Raw genomic sequence first — 14,640 nt, 5'->3', positions numbered from 1 at the left:
AAACTTGTATAAGGTCACATGGCTTTTCACCTTCAGATATGGAATTAGAACTCGGATTTTCTGATTCTTGATTCAGTACTCTTTCCACCGTAGCTAATTGCAAAGGTCCCCAACCTTTTTGGCACCAAGGACCGGTTTTGTTAAAGACAATTTTTCTACAGATGGGGGTGGAAGGGTGGGCTTGGGGATGACTCAAAAGCATCACACTTACTGTGCACTTTATTTCTAGTATTATTACATCAGCTCCACCCTCTGATCATCAGGCATTAGATCCTGCTCTACTGTATCCTTCAATTTACCTGCAGTATTTTCTGCAATAACTTTACTTAACTCCACAACACCCGTCACCATTAGGTTTTATTTACTCTTATTCATTCAACAAATATCAGTGACTACTCTGTTGATAGGTAGAGTAGCATAACAGTGAATACACTGGGTCTGATTCTTAATAACATTAGAAAAATATAATCACTTGCTAAATACATTACCAAGTTCAACAACTTGGTACCCCACTATAAGGATTCAGTATTCCCATGTGTGCAAACTCAATTAAATGAGTTAATAATCTGTCCTCTGAAATGAAAACCAAAAAACACAATGGGTTGGAATGACATGGTGGTGGTGGTTTAGTCGCTCAGTCGTCTCCGACTCTTGAGACCCCATGGACTGTAGCCTGCAAGTCTCCAGTCTTCTCTGTCCATGGGATTCTCCAGGTGAGAATACTAGAGTGGGTTCACGTTCCCGTCTCCAGAGAATCTTCCCAACCCAGAAATCGAACCCAGGTCTCCTGCACTGCAGGAAGATTCTTTATTGGCTGAGCTATCAGGGAAACCCCCTCATGGAATACCATGAGTTGAGCCCAAATGTCCTTTAAGGGTAACTCTTTCTAACTATGCAATTCTCTTCAGCAGGACTACAAAGCTGACAAAAATAAATAAATAAAAATATCAGAAATCTGAGGGAAAAAATATGATCATACTGAAAATGAACAAAATTGAACCCTCAAATCCAGAAGATTTCTATAACTTTTAACATTGTGTTAACAATTATCTTAATAAATAGTCAATTCCAAAACAAAAATACTGTAAATTCAGAGACTTCCCTGGTGGTACAGCGATAAGAATCCGCGTGCCAATGCCAGGGACATGGGTTCCATCCCTGATCCCATAAGATTCCACATACCAGGGAGCAGCTAAGCCCATGCACCACAATACTGAGCCGAGTGCTCTAGAGCCCAAGAGCCTCAACTACTGAGCTGGCATGCTGCAACTACTGAAGCCCTCATGCCTAGAGCCTGTGCTCAAAAAAAAGAGAAGCCGCTGCAACAAGAAACCTGTGCACTGCAACAGAGTAGCCCCCACTCACCACAGCTAGAGAAAGCCTGCTCACAGCAACAAAGACCCAGCATGGCCAAAAATAAATAACTAAATTATATTTTTAAAAATACTGTAAATTCACCCTGATGTAGGTTGCTAGCATTCAGTAATTTTCTTTTTCTGGGTGAATTTCAATATTTTGTTATACAATTCCAGAAAAGTTAGAATTTAAAGCAGTGATTCTTTTCATTTAAAGTTCATAAATTTCCATGGCAAGCATAGACTATCGCCAGCTCAGTAAGTACTATACATATCATGAAGACCCTTTTGCTATAGAGAATTCTATCACCAAGTCATCTTGAAAATTATTATCTAAAGCAGTGCTTGATAAATTGCGCTGCATGGAATACAGATATTCTTTAAATCACCTATTTTAAAGGGCTTAATGATCAATTCAGTTTACTTTCGTTTAAAAAAAAATTTTTTTTTACAGCAGAATTTCTCAAGGCCTCTCAACATTATTATACCTAGTAAATTTCTGAAGGAAAAACAAATAGTATTTCCCAAGGTCATTTATTCACCCAACTATTTATGCAACACCTAGTACAGATAAAATTTGGAACACAACTGGGAAATGCTACTGCAACATTTGTAGTCCATTTGCCTCAATTAATGCCAATAGCAAGTTCTGAATTTAGGGAAACAGGGGCTCACAGTAAAGGTTAACTATCTCTTACTATGCTAAGAAATTAAATATTTTATTACATTCAATCAACACAACAATCTTGCCTGCTAAGATGAGATAACCAAGGCCCAGGGGAACATATTAGCACTAATCAGATTTATCAGTAATACACAGGACCAGGTCTCACAACCCTCTGGTTCTAAACAAAGTGCTCTTTCCAGGACATAACTAAATTGGCCCTCCTAGAGATTAAAATTCCAAGTAATAGCTCTAAAGCCAGTTCAGTTCAGTCAGTCATGTCTGACTCTTTGCGACCCCATGGACTGCAGCACGCCAGGCTTCCCTGTCCATCACCAACTCCCAGAGCTTGCTCAAACTCATGTCCATCAAAGCCATGATGCATCCAACCATCTCATCCTCTGTCGTCCCCTTCTCCTCCTACCTTCAGTCTTTCCGAGCATCAGGGTCTTTTCCAATGTATCTAAAGTAACAGTCCTAATGCCAGTTAGGCAAACCAATTTTGTCCTTCACAAAGAAATGTGATTAAACCGAAAAACAGAAGCACTTTGGCAGATCAGAAGGAACAAAGAAGAGTGAGTACTTCTTGAATGAGTGAATACTGAATACTGGCTCCACAAGCAGCTGTGAACAGCCTTCTTGCCAGTTATGTGACAAACCTAAGAAAAGCAAGCTTAAAATGAGCTCTCTTGCCTATCTTTTTAAGGCCTATAATAAACAACAAATCATACTGTCATTAGTTCAGTTCAGTCGCTCAGTCGTGTCCGACATTTTGCGACCCCATGAATTGCAGCACACCAGGCCTCCCTGTCCCTCACCAACTCCCGGAGTTCACTCAAACTCATGTCCATCGAGTTGGTGATGCCATCCAGCCATCTCATCCTCTGTCATCCCCTTCTCCTCCTGCCCCCAATCCCTCCCAGCATCAGAGTCTTTTCCAATGAGTCAACTCTTTGCATGAGGTGGCCAAAGTACTGGAGTTTCAGCTTTAGCATCAGTCCTTCCAGTGAACACCCAGGACTGATCGCCCTTAGGATGGACTGGTTGGATCTCCTTGCAGTCCAAGGGACTCTCAAGAGTCTTCTCCAACACCACAGTTCAAAAGCATCAATTCTTCGGTGCTCAGCTTTCTTCACAGTCCAACTCTCACATCCATACATTACCACAGGAAAAACCATAGCCTTGACTAGATGGACCTTTATTGGCAAAGTAATGTCTCTGCTTTTTAATATGCTATCTAGGTTGGTCATAACTTTCCTTCCAAGGAGTAAGCGTCTTTTTTTTTTTTTTTTTTTTTTTTTTTAAATAACCAAATATATTTTATTTTTATTTTTTTTTTTTTTTTTACTTTACATCCACTCGGATGGCTTTTATTTATTTTTTTTTTTTCTGGAAGAAAATTTTTTTTTATTTTTTTTTTATTTTTAAACTTAACATAACTGTATTAGATTTGCCAAATATCAAAATGAATCCACCACAGGTACACATGTGTTCCCCATCCTGAACCCTCCTCCCTCCTCCCTCCCCATTCCATCCCTCTGGGTCGTCCCAGTGCACCAGCCCCAAGCATCCAGTATCGTGCATCGAACCTGGACTGGCAACTCATTTCATACATGATATTTTACATGTTTCAATGCCATTCTCCCAAATCTTCCCACCCTCTCCCTCTCCCACAGAGTCCATAAGACTGTTCTATACATCAGTGTCTCTTTTGCTGTCTCGTACACATGGTTATTGTTATCATCTTTCTAAATTCCATAAATATGCGTTAGTTCATGGCTGCAATCACCATCTGCAGTGACCCTGGAGCCCAAAAAAATAAAGTCTGACACTGTTTCCACTGTTTCCCCATCTATTTCCCATGAAGTGATGGGACCAGATGCCATGATATTCGTTTTCTGAATGTTGAGCTTTAAGCCAACTTTTTCACTCTCCTCTTTCACTTTCATCAGGAGGCTTTTTAGTTCCTCTTCACTTTCTGCCATAAGGGTGGTGTCATCTGCATATCTGAGGTTATTGATATTTCTCCCGGCAATCTTGATTCCAGCTTGTGCTTCTTCCAGCCCAGCGTTTCTCATGATGTACTCTGCATTTAGGTCCTCTAAATTCTTCCCAGTGCTAACTTCTTTTATCTACTTCTTACCAAGTTATTACCTAGTTTCCTTAAGGAGCCTTCCCGGGAGCTCAGCTGGTAAAGAATCTGCCTGAAGTGAAGAAGACCCCGGTTCTATTCCTGGGTTGGGAAGATTCCCTGGAGAAGGAAATGGCAACCTACTCCAGTATTCTTGTCTGGAAAATCCTAGGGCCAGAGGAGCCTTTCGGGCTACAGTCCATGGGTCACAAGAGTCGGAAACGACTTAGTGACTAGTTTCCTTAATAGTCAAAGTCAAAAGCACTCTTATCTAATTATCATGATAATGATTTAAAATCAATCTCTTAACTCAAATACACAAAAGAATTGTCATCTTCATAAGATTAAGAGATAGCTACTGGAAAACAAAACTACAAAATTTATTCAATCTAACCGTTATAGTTCCTACCAAAAATGATCACAAAATAAGTCCCTTTGGAAACAAACAGAATCATATAATCATGATTTATATTTATATATATATATAAATTTTAAAAAGCTACTTTTATGAGCAATTTATAATAATCAGGTCTTCTGACGGCCACTTCACTATCAGTATTCAGCTGCTAGTTCAGGGCAGAAACAGAGGTAAGAGGATAAAATATTAACAAAAGTAACATATTGTTTAAAAAACTGTCACGACACAAATAATCAAACTCAATGAAAAACAGAGACATGCCCCACACATTTTATTTCTCAAAGATATGACTTTCCAAATGTAGAAGAGAAAAAATAAGGTATACAGAAATGTAAGGCTACACTATACAAATGTAAGGCTACACTATACTGAACATTTCCCATTGTGGTGATTAGGCAAACCAAACGGAACATCCATCTGTGTAATGCACGCAATCCTGACTTTCAGACATTTGACTTTCATAAAATCCACCTTCATGTAAACATACTGACATCTTTAAACTGCATTTCATACACACACACACACACACACACACACACACTCTGGCAAGAGGAACAGCGACCTCAAAGCGCCCAGCTCACACAGGCAAGCATCCCCTACCAAACTCAACCCCCCTCCCCCTCCCCCTCCATCACCTGCATCTCAGCTCCTCCCCCTCTTTTCCCTGCAGAGCCGCAGGTGTCACTGGTTGGCAAGGATACCTGGGTTGGTTAATCACTTGCCAGCCAGGTAGTCAGGACCCAGGAGACAGCACCTGCACAAACCATAATTGGATATTTTACAATATTTTTTTTTAGTACTCTGAAGAGAGAGAAGTCCCATTAAGATAGACAAGTCAATGGGGAAAATTTTAGACATTCAACTTTCTAGTAATTTCTTATGATAGTAATATGTTGAAAGTAAGAAATATTTTCTACATTATTAAAATCCAAAAATCTATAGGAGAATAAAGAAACTAACAGCAAGTTACTTTTGTATACTCAATAAACACTTGCTAAAGTTACTTTTCTCACTTCAAATTCTCTCAATTATTATAGCACTACTCTAAGGTAAACTACTTTCCAATTCAAGTTCAAGGAAAATAAAAATCCATAATGTTAGTTAACATAGGGACTTCCTTGGCAGTCCAGTGGTTAAGACTTTGCCTTCCAATGCAGCGAATGAGAATGTGATCTCTGGTCCTGGGAGCTAAGATACCACATGCTTCACAGACAAAACACCAAAACATAAAACAGAAGCAAAAATGTAATAAAGTCAATAAACACTAAAAATTGGTCCACATCCAAAAAAAAAAAGTCTTTGCGGCAAAAATAAAAGTTATAGCGGTAAGTTACCTTGGTATACTCAATAAATGTTTTGCTAAAGTTGCTTTTCTCACTTCAAATTCTACCAATTATTATAATACTATTGCTGTTTTTTAGTTGTGAAGGTGTACCCAACTCTTTTGCCATCCCATGGACTATAGTCCACCAGGCTCCTCTGTCCGTGGGATTTCCCAGATAAGAATATTGGAGTGAGTTGCCATTATCTTCTACAGGGGAATCTTCCCAACCCAGGGATAGAACCTGGGTTCGATCTACTGCATTGGGCAGGTGGATTCTTTACCACTGAGACACCAGGGAAACAACTATTTTCCAATCAAAATTCAAAGAAAGTAAAAATTCTTAATGTTAAACTTAATGTACTGATTTCCTGGAGGTCTAGTGGCTAGGACTCCACATTTTGAACACAGCGGGTGCAGGTTCAATCCCTAGTCAGGGAACTAATATCTGCAAACCCTGGGGTGAGGCCAAAAAAAGAGTTAATGTAAAAATCCTTAATATTAAAATGTTAATATCTGAGCATATAAGTCATCAATAAACAAGATGAAAACAGGAATGGTTTATATTTTTTAAAACCTGGTGTCAACAAAGAGATTTTATTAGATACAGCACTAAAAGCCCATTTTTCCTCCATAAAAGAAAAATATGATAACTTAGACTTCACCAAAATTAAAAATTTTTACTTTGTGAAAGACATTGTTAAAGAGAATGAAAAGATATGCTACATACTGGGAGTAAACACTTGCAAACTACATATCTGACAAAAAACTTACATTCAAAAAAGAACTATCAAAAGTCAACAATAAGAAAACAAAGCCACTGAAAAAACTAGGCAAAAGATGATGATTCTCTTTATAAAATGCCCTCAAAAGGACAAAAGTATAGAAGAAGAGAGCAGAACAGTAGCTGCTACAGACTAAGAGGTGGGAGGAGAGTGTAAAACAAGGAAAGCAGAGGGAGATTTTGAGGCTGATGGGAACTGTTCTGCTTCCTGATTATGACAGAGGGTATGTGAATCCATTCATGTGTAAAGATTCATAAAATTACACAACAAAATATCAATTATACTGTATGTTAATTTAAAAGATAACAGAAAGGAAAACACTGCCTCTTTCCAGCCTTCTCTAAAGTCCCTACTATATCCAGGCTGTGTTAGGCACCAAAAATAGGTTAGAAAGACAGTTTGCCCTCAGAGGAAGCAAAGTACAATAAGGTAAAGGCTTTAAGGGAAGGATATATTAGGTTGGTGAAAAAGTAACTGTGGTTTCCGATGGTGAACCTTAAATCATTGTAACCAGGCTCAAACACATCTTTGTTAATTAAAATAGGAACCATTGCAATCAACAAATTCCTGCCAATGAGAAATAAGTTTATTTCCTTAGCATAAAAATCTGTGCTTCGAGATTCGATGAACTCTTGGAAAGCATGTTCTGCCTCCTACTGGTTGTGAAAGCGTTTTCCCTGTAAAAAGTTGTCAAGAAATGAAGTGGTAGTTGTTTGGCAAGAGGTCAGGTGAATGTGGAGGATGAAGCAAACCTTCGTAGTCCAAATCATTCAACTTTTGAAGTGTTGGTTTGTGACATGCAGTTGGTCACTGTCGTGGAGAAGACCTGGGCCCATCCTGTTGACTAATGCTGGTTGCCGGCGCTGCAGTTTTTGGTACATCTCATCGATTTGCTGAGCATACTTCTCAGACGTAATGGTTTGGCAGGGATTCAGAAAGCTGTAGTGGATCAGAGTGGCAGCAGACCACAAATCAGTGACTATGACCCTTTTTCTGGTGCAAATTTGGCTTTGAGAAGTGCTTTGGAGCTTCTCCCCGGTCCAACCACTGAGCTGGTCACTGCCGGCTGTCGTATAAAATACACTTTTCATTGCACGTCACAATCCAATTGAGAAATGGTTCACTGTTATTTCATAGAATAAGCAAAGACAACACTTCAAAACGACTATTTTTTTAAATTTTTGGTCAGCTCATGAGGCACCCACTTATTGAGTTTTTCACCTTTGCAATTTGCTTAAAATGCCAAACAATCATAGAATGGTCAACGTTGAGTTCTTCAGCAACTTCTCGTGTAGTCGTAGAGGATCAGCTTCGATGACTGCGGTCAATTACTCATCGTCAACTTCTGATGGCCGGGCACTATGCTCCTCATCTCCAAAGCTCTCATCTCCTTTGCAAAATTTCTTGAATCACCACTGCACTGTATGTTCATTAACAGTTCCTGGGCCAAATGTGTTGTTGATGTTGTGAGTTGTCTCCACTGCTTTATTACCGACTTTGAACTCAAATGAGAAAATCATTAGAATGCGCTTTTTGTCTACATCATTTCCCTAGTCTAAAATAAATACAAAATAAACAGATAGCTCAGACAGTAGAGAATCTGCCTGCAATGCAGAAGACCTGGGTTGGATCCCTGGGTCAGAAAGATCCCCTGGAGAAAGGAATGGCAATCTACTCCAGTAATCTTGCCTGGAAAATCTCATGGACAGAGGAGCCTGGTGGTCTACAGACCATGGGGTCACAAAGAACTAAACACGACTGAGCGACTAACTTCACTTTCACTAAGTCATTAACAAGAAAACATAAAGCAAGAAAGGGCATTCAAATGATGTATAACATAACCACATTTATCTAAGAATGTATTCCAATATCAAACAGCAAAGTTCAACAATGCAAACCATAATCACTTTTGCACCAACCTAATACAATACACAGAGTTCTCCATTTAAGAAAGGCTTCCTCTAGAACACAGGGCAAGAGAGGTCACTTGAGACTAGCAGCGATTGCCAAGAAAAAAATGGAAGAGCATTCCAGACTGAGAAAGCCACATCTAACAGAGAGGCAAGGAAGCATGCTTCCCAGTGGTAAAGAATTCACCTGCCAATGCAGGAGACACAGGAGACGCAGATGCGTGTTCAATCCCTGGGTGGGGAAGATCTGGAGGAGGAAATGGCAACCCACTTCAATATTCTTGCCTGGAAAATCCCATGGACAGAGGAGCCTGGTTGGCTACAGCCCACGGGATCGCAAAGAGTCAGATACAGCTGAGCACGCACACATGTGCACACACACACAAGAAAAGCTCAGTGTACCAGCACACTTAGGAAACTACAGATAATTATCTTTCCGAGCACAAGCAGCCCATACAACGATGTGGTCAGGAACTGAAAACAGCTTTCCTCCAAGCAATACAAATAGTGCTTGAATTTGAAGCTTTGGAAGAGGCAATTTTCAGATTCAAGTCAAGCTGAGTACTTCTATTCATATTTGCATCTATCACTTTAGTAAACTACAGTATACCCACAGCCTCTAATAAAGTGTGCTTAGGAACCCAGCACCGCACTGGGATTCAAAGCACTCTGACCGACTACCAGGGTTCAAATCTAAACTCTACCACTTGTTCATTGCGTGAGCCTTCGCAAGTTATTTAACATTTAGGTGCTTCAATTTCCTCACGTGAGAATGTGAGAATAATAATGGCACCTACTCACTGCACTGCTATGAAAAATGTGCTAATTTATATAAAATTCTCAGAATAGAGCTGGACTCACACTAAGCACCGCAGAAGTGTGTGCTATTAATACTCAACAAATGTTAGCTATGTAAAATAGACTTATGTATTCTGATAGTTTGAAAACAAACCCAAATTATGTGCAAGACCTGCACACTAAAAACTGGAAAATATTGCTCAAATAAAAGAGCTAAATAAATGGAAAATTTGTGTTCATGGATTAGAAGATTCAATATTATTTAAAGACATCAATTCTAAAACTGATCTACACTCAACGTGCGCGCACGCGTGCTCAATCGCTTCAGTTGTGTCCCACTCTTTGGGACCTTACGGACTGTAGCCCTCCAGGCTCCTTGGTCCAAGGGATTCTCCAGGCAAGAATACTGGAGTCGGTTGCTAGGCCCTCCTCCAGGGGCTCTTACTGACCCAGGGATCAAACCTGTATAGCCTTTGGCTCTTGCATTGCAAATAATTTCTTTACAACTGAGCCGCCAGCCACCAGGAAAGCCCCACATTCTCAACGTAACTGCAATCAAAATCTGAGTAGGCATGTTTGCAGTTTAATAAGCTGATTCCAAGGTTTTTCTAAAAATGCAAACAATCTAGAATAGCCAAAACAATTTTGAGAAAGAAAGAGGACTAAGACTATCAGATTTCAGCTTAGTATAAAGGTATAATAAGGCTGTGTGCTATCAAGAGAAATAAAAGTCCACATTCATTGAGACCTGTATATAAATGTTCATAGTAGCTGTATTTAAAAGAGCCAAAAACTGGAAACAACCCAAATGTCCATCAACCCAAATGCGGATGGATTAACTGTAGTATAACCATACAAGGGGATGTGCGTGCATGCTCAATCGCTTCAGTCAGGTCCAACTCTTTGCGACCCTACGTACGGACTATAGACTGCCAGGCTCCTCTGTCCATGGGATTCTCCAGGCAAGAATACTGGAATAAGTTGTCATGCCCTCCTCTAAAGAATCTTCCCAACCCAGGGATCAAATCCACGTCTCCTGCTCTCCTGCATTGCAGCTGAATTCTTTACCACTGAGCCACCAGAGAAGCCCACAAGGGAATACTGGTCAGCAATAAAGGAGAATAAAAATACACAATATAGATGAATCTCAAAAAAGCCTGCTGAGTTAAAGAAGCCAGATCCCTCCTCCACAAAGAAGCACAATACAACAGAAAGCTGACCGGCGGCTGCCTAGGGACAGGGGGTGGGGAGCGAGAACTGACAGCAAAGGAGCATGAGGGGACTCCTGCGGTGATGACTGGTGGTTACACAACCACAGACACACGTCAACACTCGCCAAACTGCGCACTTAAAGCTGGTGAATCTTACTGTATATAAATTATGCCTCAATAGAAAGAAAGTCATAAGGCAGCTTTGTCTTTTAAAAATAGAAACAAGATTTTCTTTTCATATTCATGAAAGAATACAGGCAAGAATTACTATTTACTTAATACTGTTAAGAAATCTATATTACCTTATTCAAATTTTGTAAACTTTAGCATGATGAAACAACCAAAAATACTATGTGAATGGTTCTTTTACATCTGCGTCTCCTTTAACTAAACGATCAATGGAAATCTACAAAAGAACTTTCTAATGCTGAACAGAAGTACTTATTCAAGATGAAAATTAACGAGCAGCATAGGATTTAACTAGGAAATCCGTTAGCAAGCTTGTAACTGGCCATAAGGTTATCTAAGCCTGCCAGCTTCCAGAGAACTGGGGGGAAAAAAGTATAAAGGAGAGTTAAGAACATGAAACAGCTCTTATGCCAACCAAAACTTAACAATGGTAATTCCAATGATTCTATTCTTACATAAAGAACCTTGCAAGAATCAAGAATATAGAGATTGTTCCTTAAAAATATAAGTCAGTCAGTAACAGGAAACATAAAGGGGCATGTTTATCTCACAAAGTTCTGTCAGGGGGCACTACTTACCTGATTAATTCTCCTGAGTAAGATGCTTTTTTCTTTAAGTCTCAAAAAATAACAAATAATTTACTTATATTTTATACTATGAAGCTTTTTAAAGTATATCTCTTTATTAATCCTCAATCTTTAAAATTAGAAAACAAAATCTGTACCGTAAGCAATAAATGAGGACACAAATATTTACAAGGAGAAAAAAGACAAATGTTTAAAATTAGAAAACAAAATCTGTACCGTAAGCAATAAATGAAGACACAAATATTTACAAGGAGAAAAAAAGACAAGTGTAAGCAATTTCCAGTTAAATAACCACAGCAATAACTAATATGCATATTACACGGATCTGGTTAGACCGGCAATGTGCTACTTTATCTTCTAATTGATGTTGTCATATGTTAGTTTACCGCTTTAAAAAAGATATTTAAGATCTCAACTAGATTAACCATTCCTTTTGTAAAGTAAGACTACTAAAGTAATAATCATATTCAGTTTCTTATTCAAGTTCTACACACATCCATATATTCCTTCTACCTGCAATGCCCTTTCCACTTATCCCACCCATCTAGATTCTTCCCATCTCTCACCACCTATCTTAATTGGTACATGTTCCCTGATCCCTTGAGCCAGAAACTCTGTATTGCGAAACCCCATAGCTCTTTTCTATAGTCTTTTATAGCATTTAACACTTTCTACCTTGCACTATACTTCAAGTCCAGTAAACCATCTTCTACTGGGAGTATCGTTGAAAAGAAGGTCCACACTTTATGCTGCCTTGTAACCCTCAGAGCTCATAGTACCTGAAACTAAACATTCAGTATATGTGCTACCTAAAACACAGAGGAAAACAATAATTTTAGGCACTCTGTGCCCCACAATGCCTTGGGAGATACAAAAGGAAATAAACATCAATGATAGTGACCTGCTCTAAATCTGAGAGACACAGACAAGCAAACACATTAATACAATATATTATAACTGTGATAAGTGTTATAATAGGAGATGAACAGGGTGCTCTGAGGGGAACATTAGAGTTAGGGCATTAAGTATGTTGAAAATTGTTCTAATTTCACAAACTATATTAGGAAACCAAGTCTAGGTTTCTCAAGGGCCAAAAGAAGCTTTCAAGGAGGCTATAGTAAGAGCACCCTTAATCCTGAAATTTTTTCTTAAGCTGAAACTAACACTCCACGTATATACTTACTTGCAAACACAAAGTAACAATTTTCTCTGTATTCTTGGTACAACCCTCAACAATAACCAGGCCTGGTCTTACTACATTTACACAAATTTGCCCATCCCATCCTCTTACACTTGTCTGAACTGTGCACCAACTCCAAAAAGCACATGCCAGTCCCATGCCCCAAACTCTGCAGATCTAAATCTATTTAACCTCTAAGGTTCTTTTCAAGGCCCACTTCCTGATCTATCACCAAAGAGTACTACATCCCCCAAACGTATACTGTAATATTACTATCTGTACCTCTCTTTTTTAACAATTAATGATGAAGTTAATTCTTAAACATTTTTTTTTTACAACTTAGAGTTAAACAGAATTGACCTCATACCCCAGATATGCTACTTCCTTGCAATGTGAAGCTGGGCCAGCTACCACACTTTCTTAAACCATAGTTTCCTCTTCATTAAAATTAGGATTTAACTGGGTGATGTGTACATATGCCTAACACACACATACATTCATACTACATATAATACGTTACATAAATATGTAATTTTAATACCAATTTGTATTTAATATTAACATTTAATTTTATTACTCTTATTTCAAGAAGGAAGATGCAAACTCTAAAACTCAAGCAATCAAACATGAACAAAGTGGGTACTAAAAACTGTATCAATTAGTCGATGTAAAGGAGCCTCACAACTTTCAAATGTGCTCTCAAGACAACTCACACAAGACACCCTCAGCAGAATTTCTCATGTCTCCTACGGAAAACCACGAAAAATTCAGAGGCGAAAAGACACAACCAGTTACAGAGGTCCTAGGATGGTGGCCCTACCACTGACATATTTCCCAAGGGTTTATCTGCCTCTGTGCAACCCAGAAGGAAGGGAAGAAATATCCTCTATTATATAAGTCAAATAGTACATCAATTTAACATTTTTTTTAAACTGCATTATCCCTAGGAGACAAACAAAACCACTTCTGCATATTTCAGCCTCGGAAGAGAAAGTCCAAGTGGGATGGGGCTGAGTCATCTATTAAAGATCATCAACGCCTGCCCCACCCTGGAATGGGGACACTGTTGAGACCATTTCCAGCGCGATCCGGGACTTCGTACGCTCTGCCCCTACCGCATCCTTTTTAAAGTCCCCACCTCGGGCGCCTGTCCCAGCAGTAAGCGCAACCTGGCATCCGGCATCCCCACACCAGGGTCCACGCCTGTCTCTCGTCCCTGGTCAGACTCCGACCCCCGTCCGGCAACTGCACTCACCCGGGCGGTGACCTTATACACCGTGTAGCCCCTCGGGTGTCGCTGGGGCTCGGTGACAGTGTAGAATCGGGCCAGATCGGCACCCCGCTCGCGGGGAGAGGTCATCCTCCCGCCGCCTCTGCCGCCGCCGCCTGCCGGGGATCATCAGTGCAACCCGGCGCCGCCGCGGTTCTCTGAAGCAGCGGCCAGGCGGCGAGGGGGCGGTGGCTCATCGGCGGCGCCTCCGCCGCTGGGCTCTGCTTCCGGGGTCGCGGAAAAGCTTCCGGGTCAAACCCGGGCTCCAGTCCTAGGAGTGAGACTCCACTTGAGACCCGGACCCCCATCGCCGGCCTGAGCCTGGCAAGTGAACGAGGATCAGGCAATGGCACCGCCCGCCACGAGACGGAGGGATACCCCAGCCTAGTATCTTCTTTCCTTCCCTATTGGCCAACCATTGGTTTAAATACCCACAACCCCTGAACTCTTCTTTTAAGACAAACCCGGTCCATCTGTGCACCTGTGTTTATACCACCACAAAGTGAAAGTGAAGTCGCTCAGTCGTGTCCGACTCTACGCGACCCCATGGACTGTAACCTACCAGGTTCCTCTGTCCATAGGACTTTCCAGACAAGAGCACTGGAGTGGATAGCCATTTCCTTCTCCAGGTGATCTTCCCAAGCCAGGGATTGAACCCTGGTCTCCCGCATTGCATACAGACGCTTTACATCTGAGCCACCAGGAAAGCCACAAAGTGAAAGTCGCTCAGTGTCCTGATTCTGCGACCTCAAGGACTGTACAGTCCATGGAATTCTCCATGCCAGAATACTGCAGTGGGTAGCCTTTCCTTTCGCCAGGGG

General features: G+C 40.5%; 1 protein-coding gene across 4 annotated transcripts in view; it reads right to left on the bottom strand.

The window, feature by feature from the left end:
• RPS6KC1 (ribosomal protein S6 kinase C1) overlaps window positions 1-14,047 on the bottom strand; it is a 228,572-nt gene extending 214,525 nt beyond the window's left edge. For 3 of the 4 annotated variants that reach the window (XM_025285451.3, XM_006054056.4, XM_006054058.4), the window contains exon 1: window positions 13,805-14,047. In XM_025285451.3, coding sequence (XP_025141236.3) covers window positions 13,805-13,909 — 105 coding nt within the window. In that variant the 5' untranslated portion in view covers window positions 13,910-14,047. The remainder of the gene's footprint in view (window positions 1-13,804) is intronic. The other variant, XM_025285452.3, reaches the window with a different exon arrangement.
• Window positions 14,048-14,640: the final 593 nt, after the last annotated feature.

This window comes from Bubalus bubalis, chromosome 5 (genome assembly GCF_019923935.1).
Source record: "Bubalus bubalis isolate 160015118507 breed Murrah chromosome 5, NDDB_SH_1, whole genome shotgun sequence".
Taxonomy (NCBI): Eukaryota; Metazoa; Chordata; class Mammalia; order Artiodactyla; family Bovidae; genus Bubalus; species Bubalus bubalis.
This window is presented reverse-complemented; position numbering and strand designations above follow the sequence as displayed.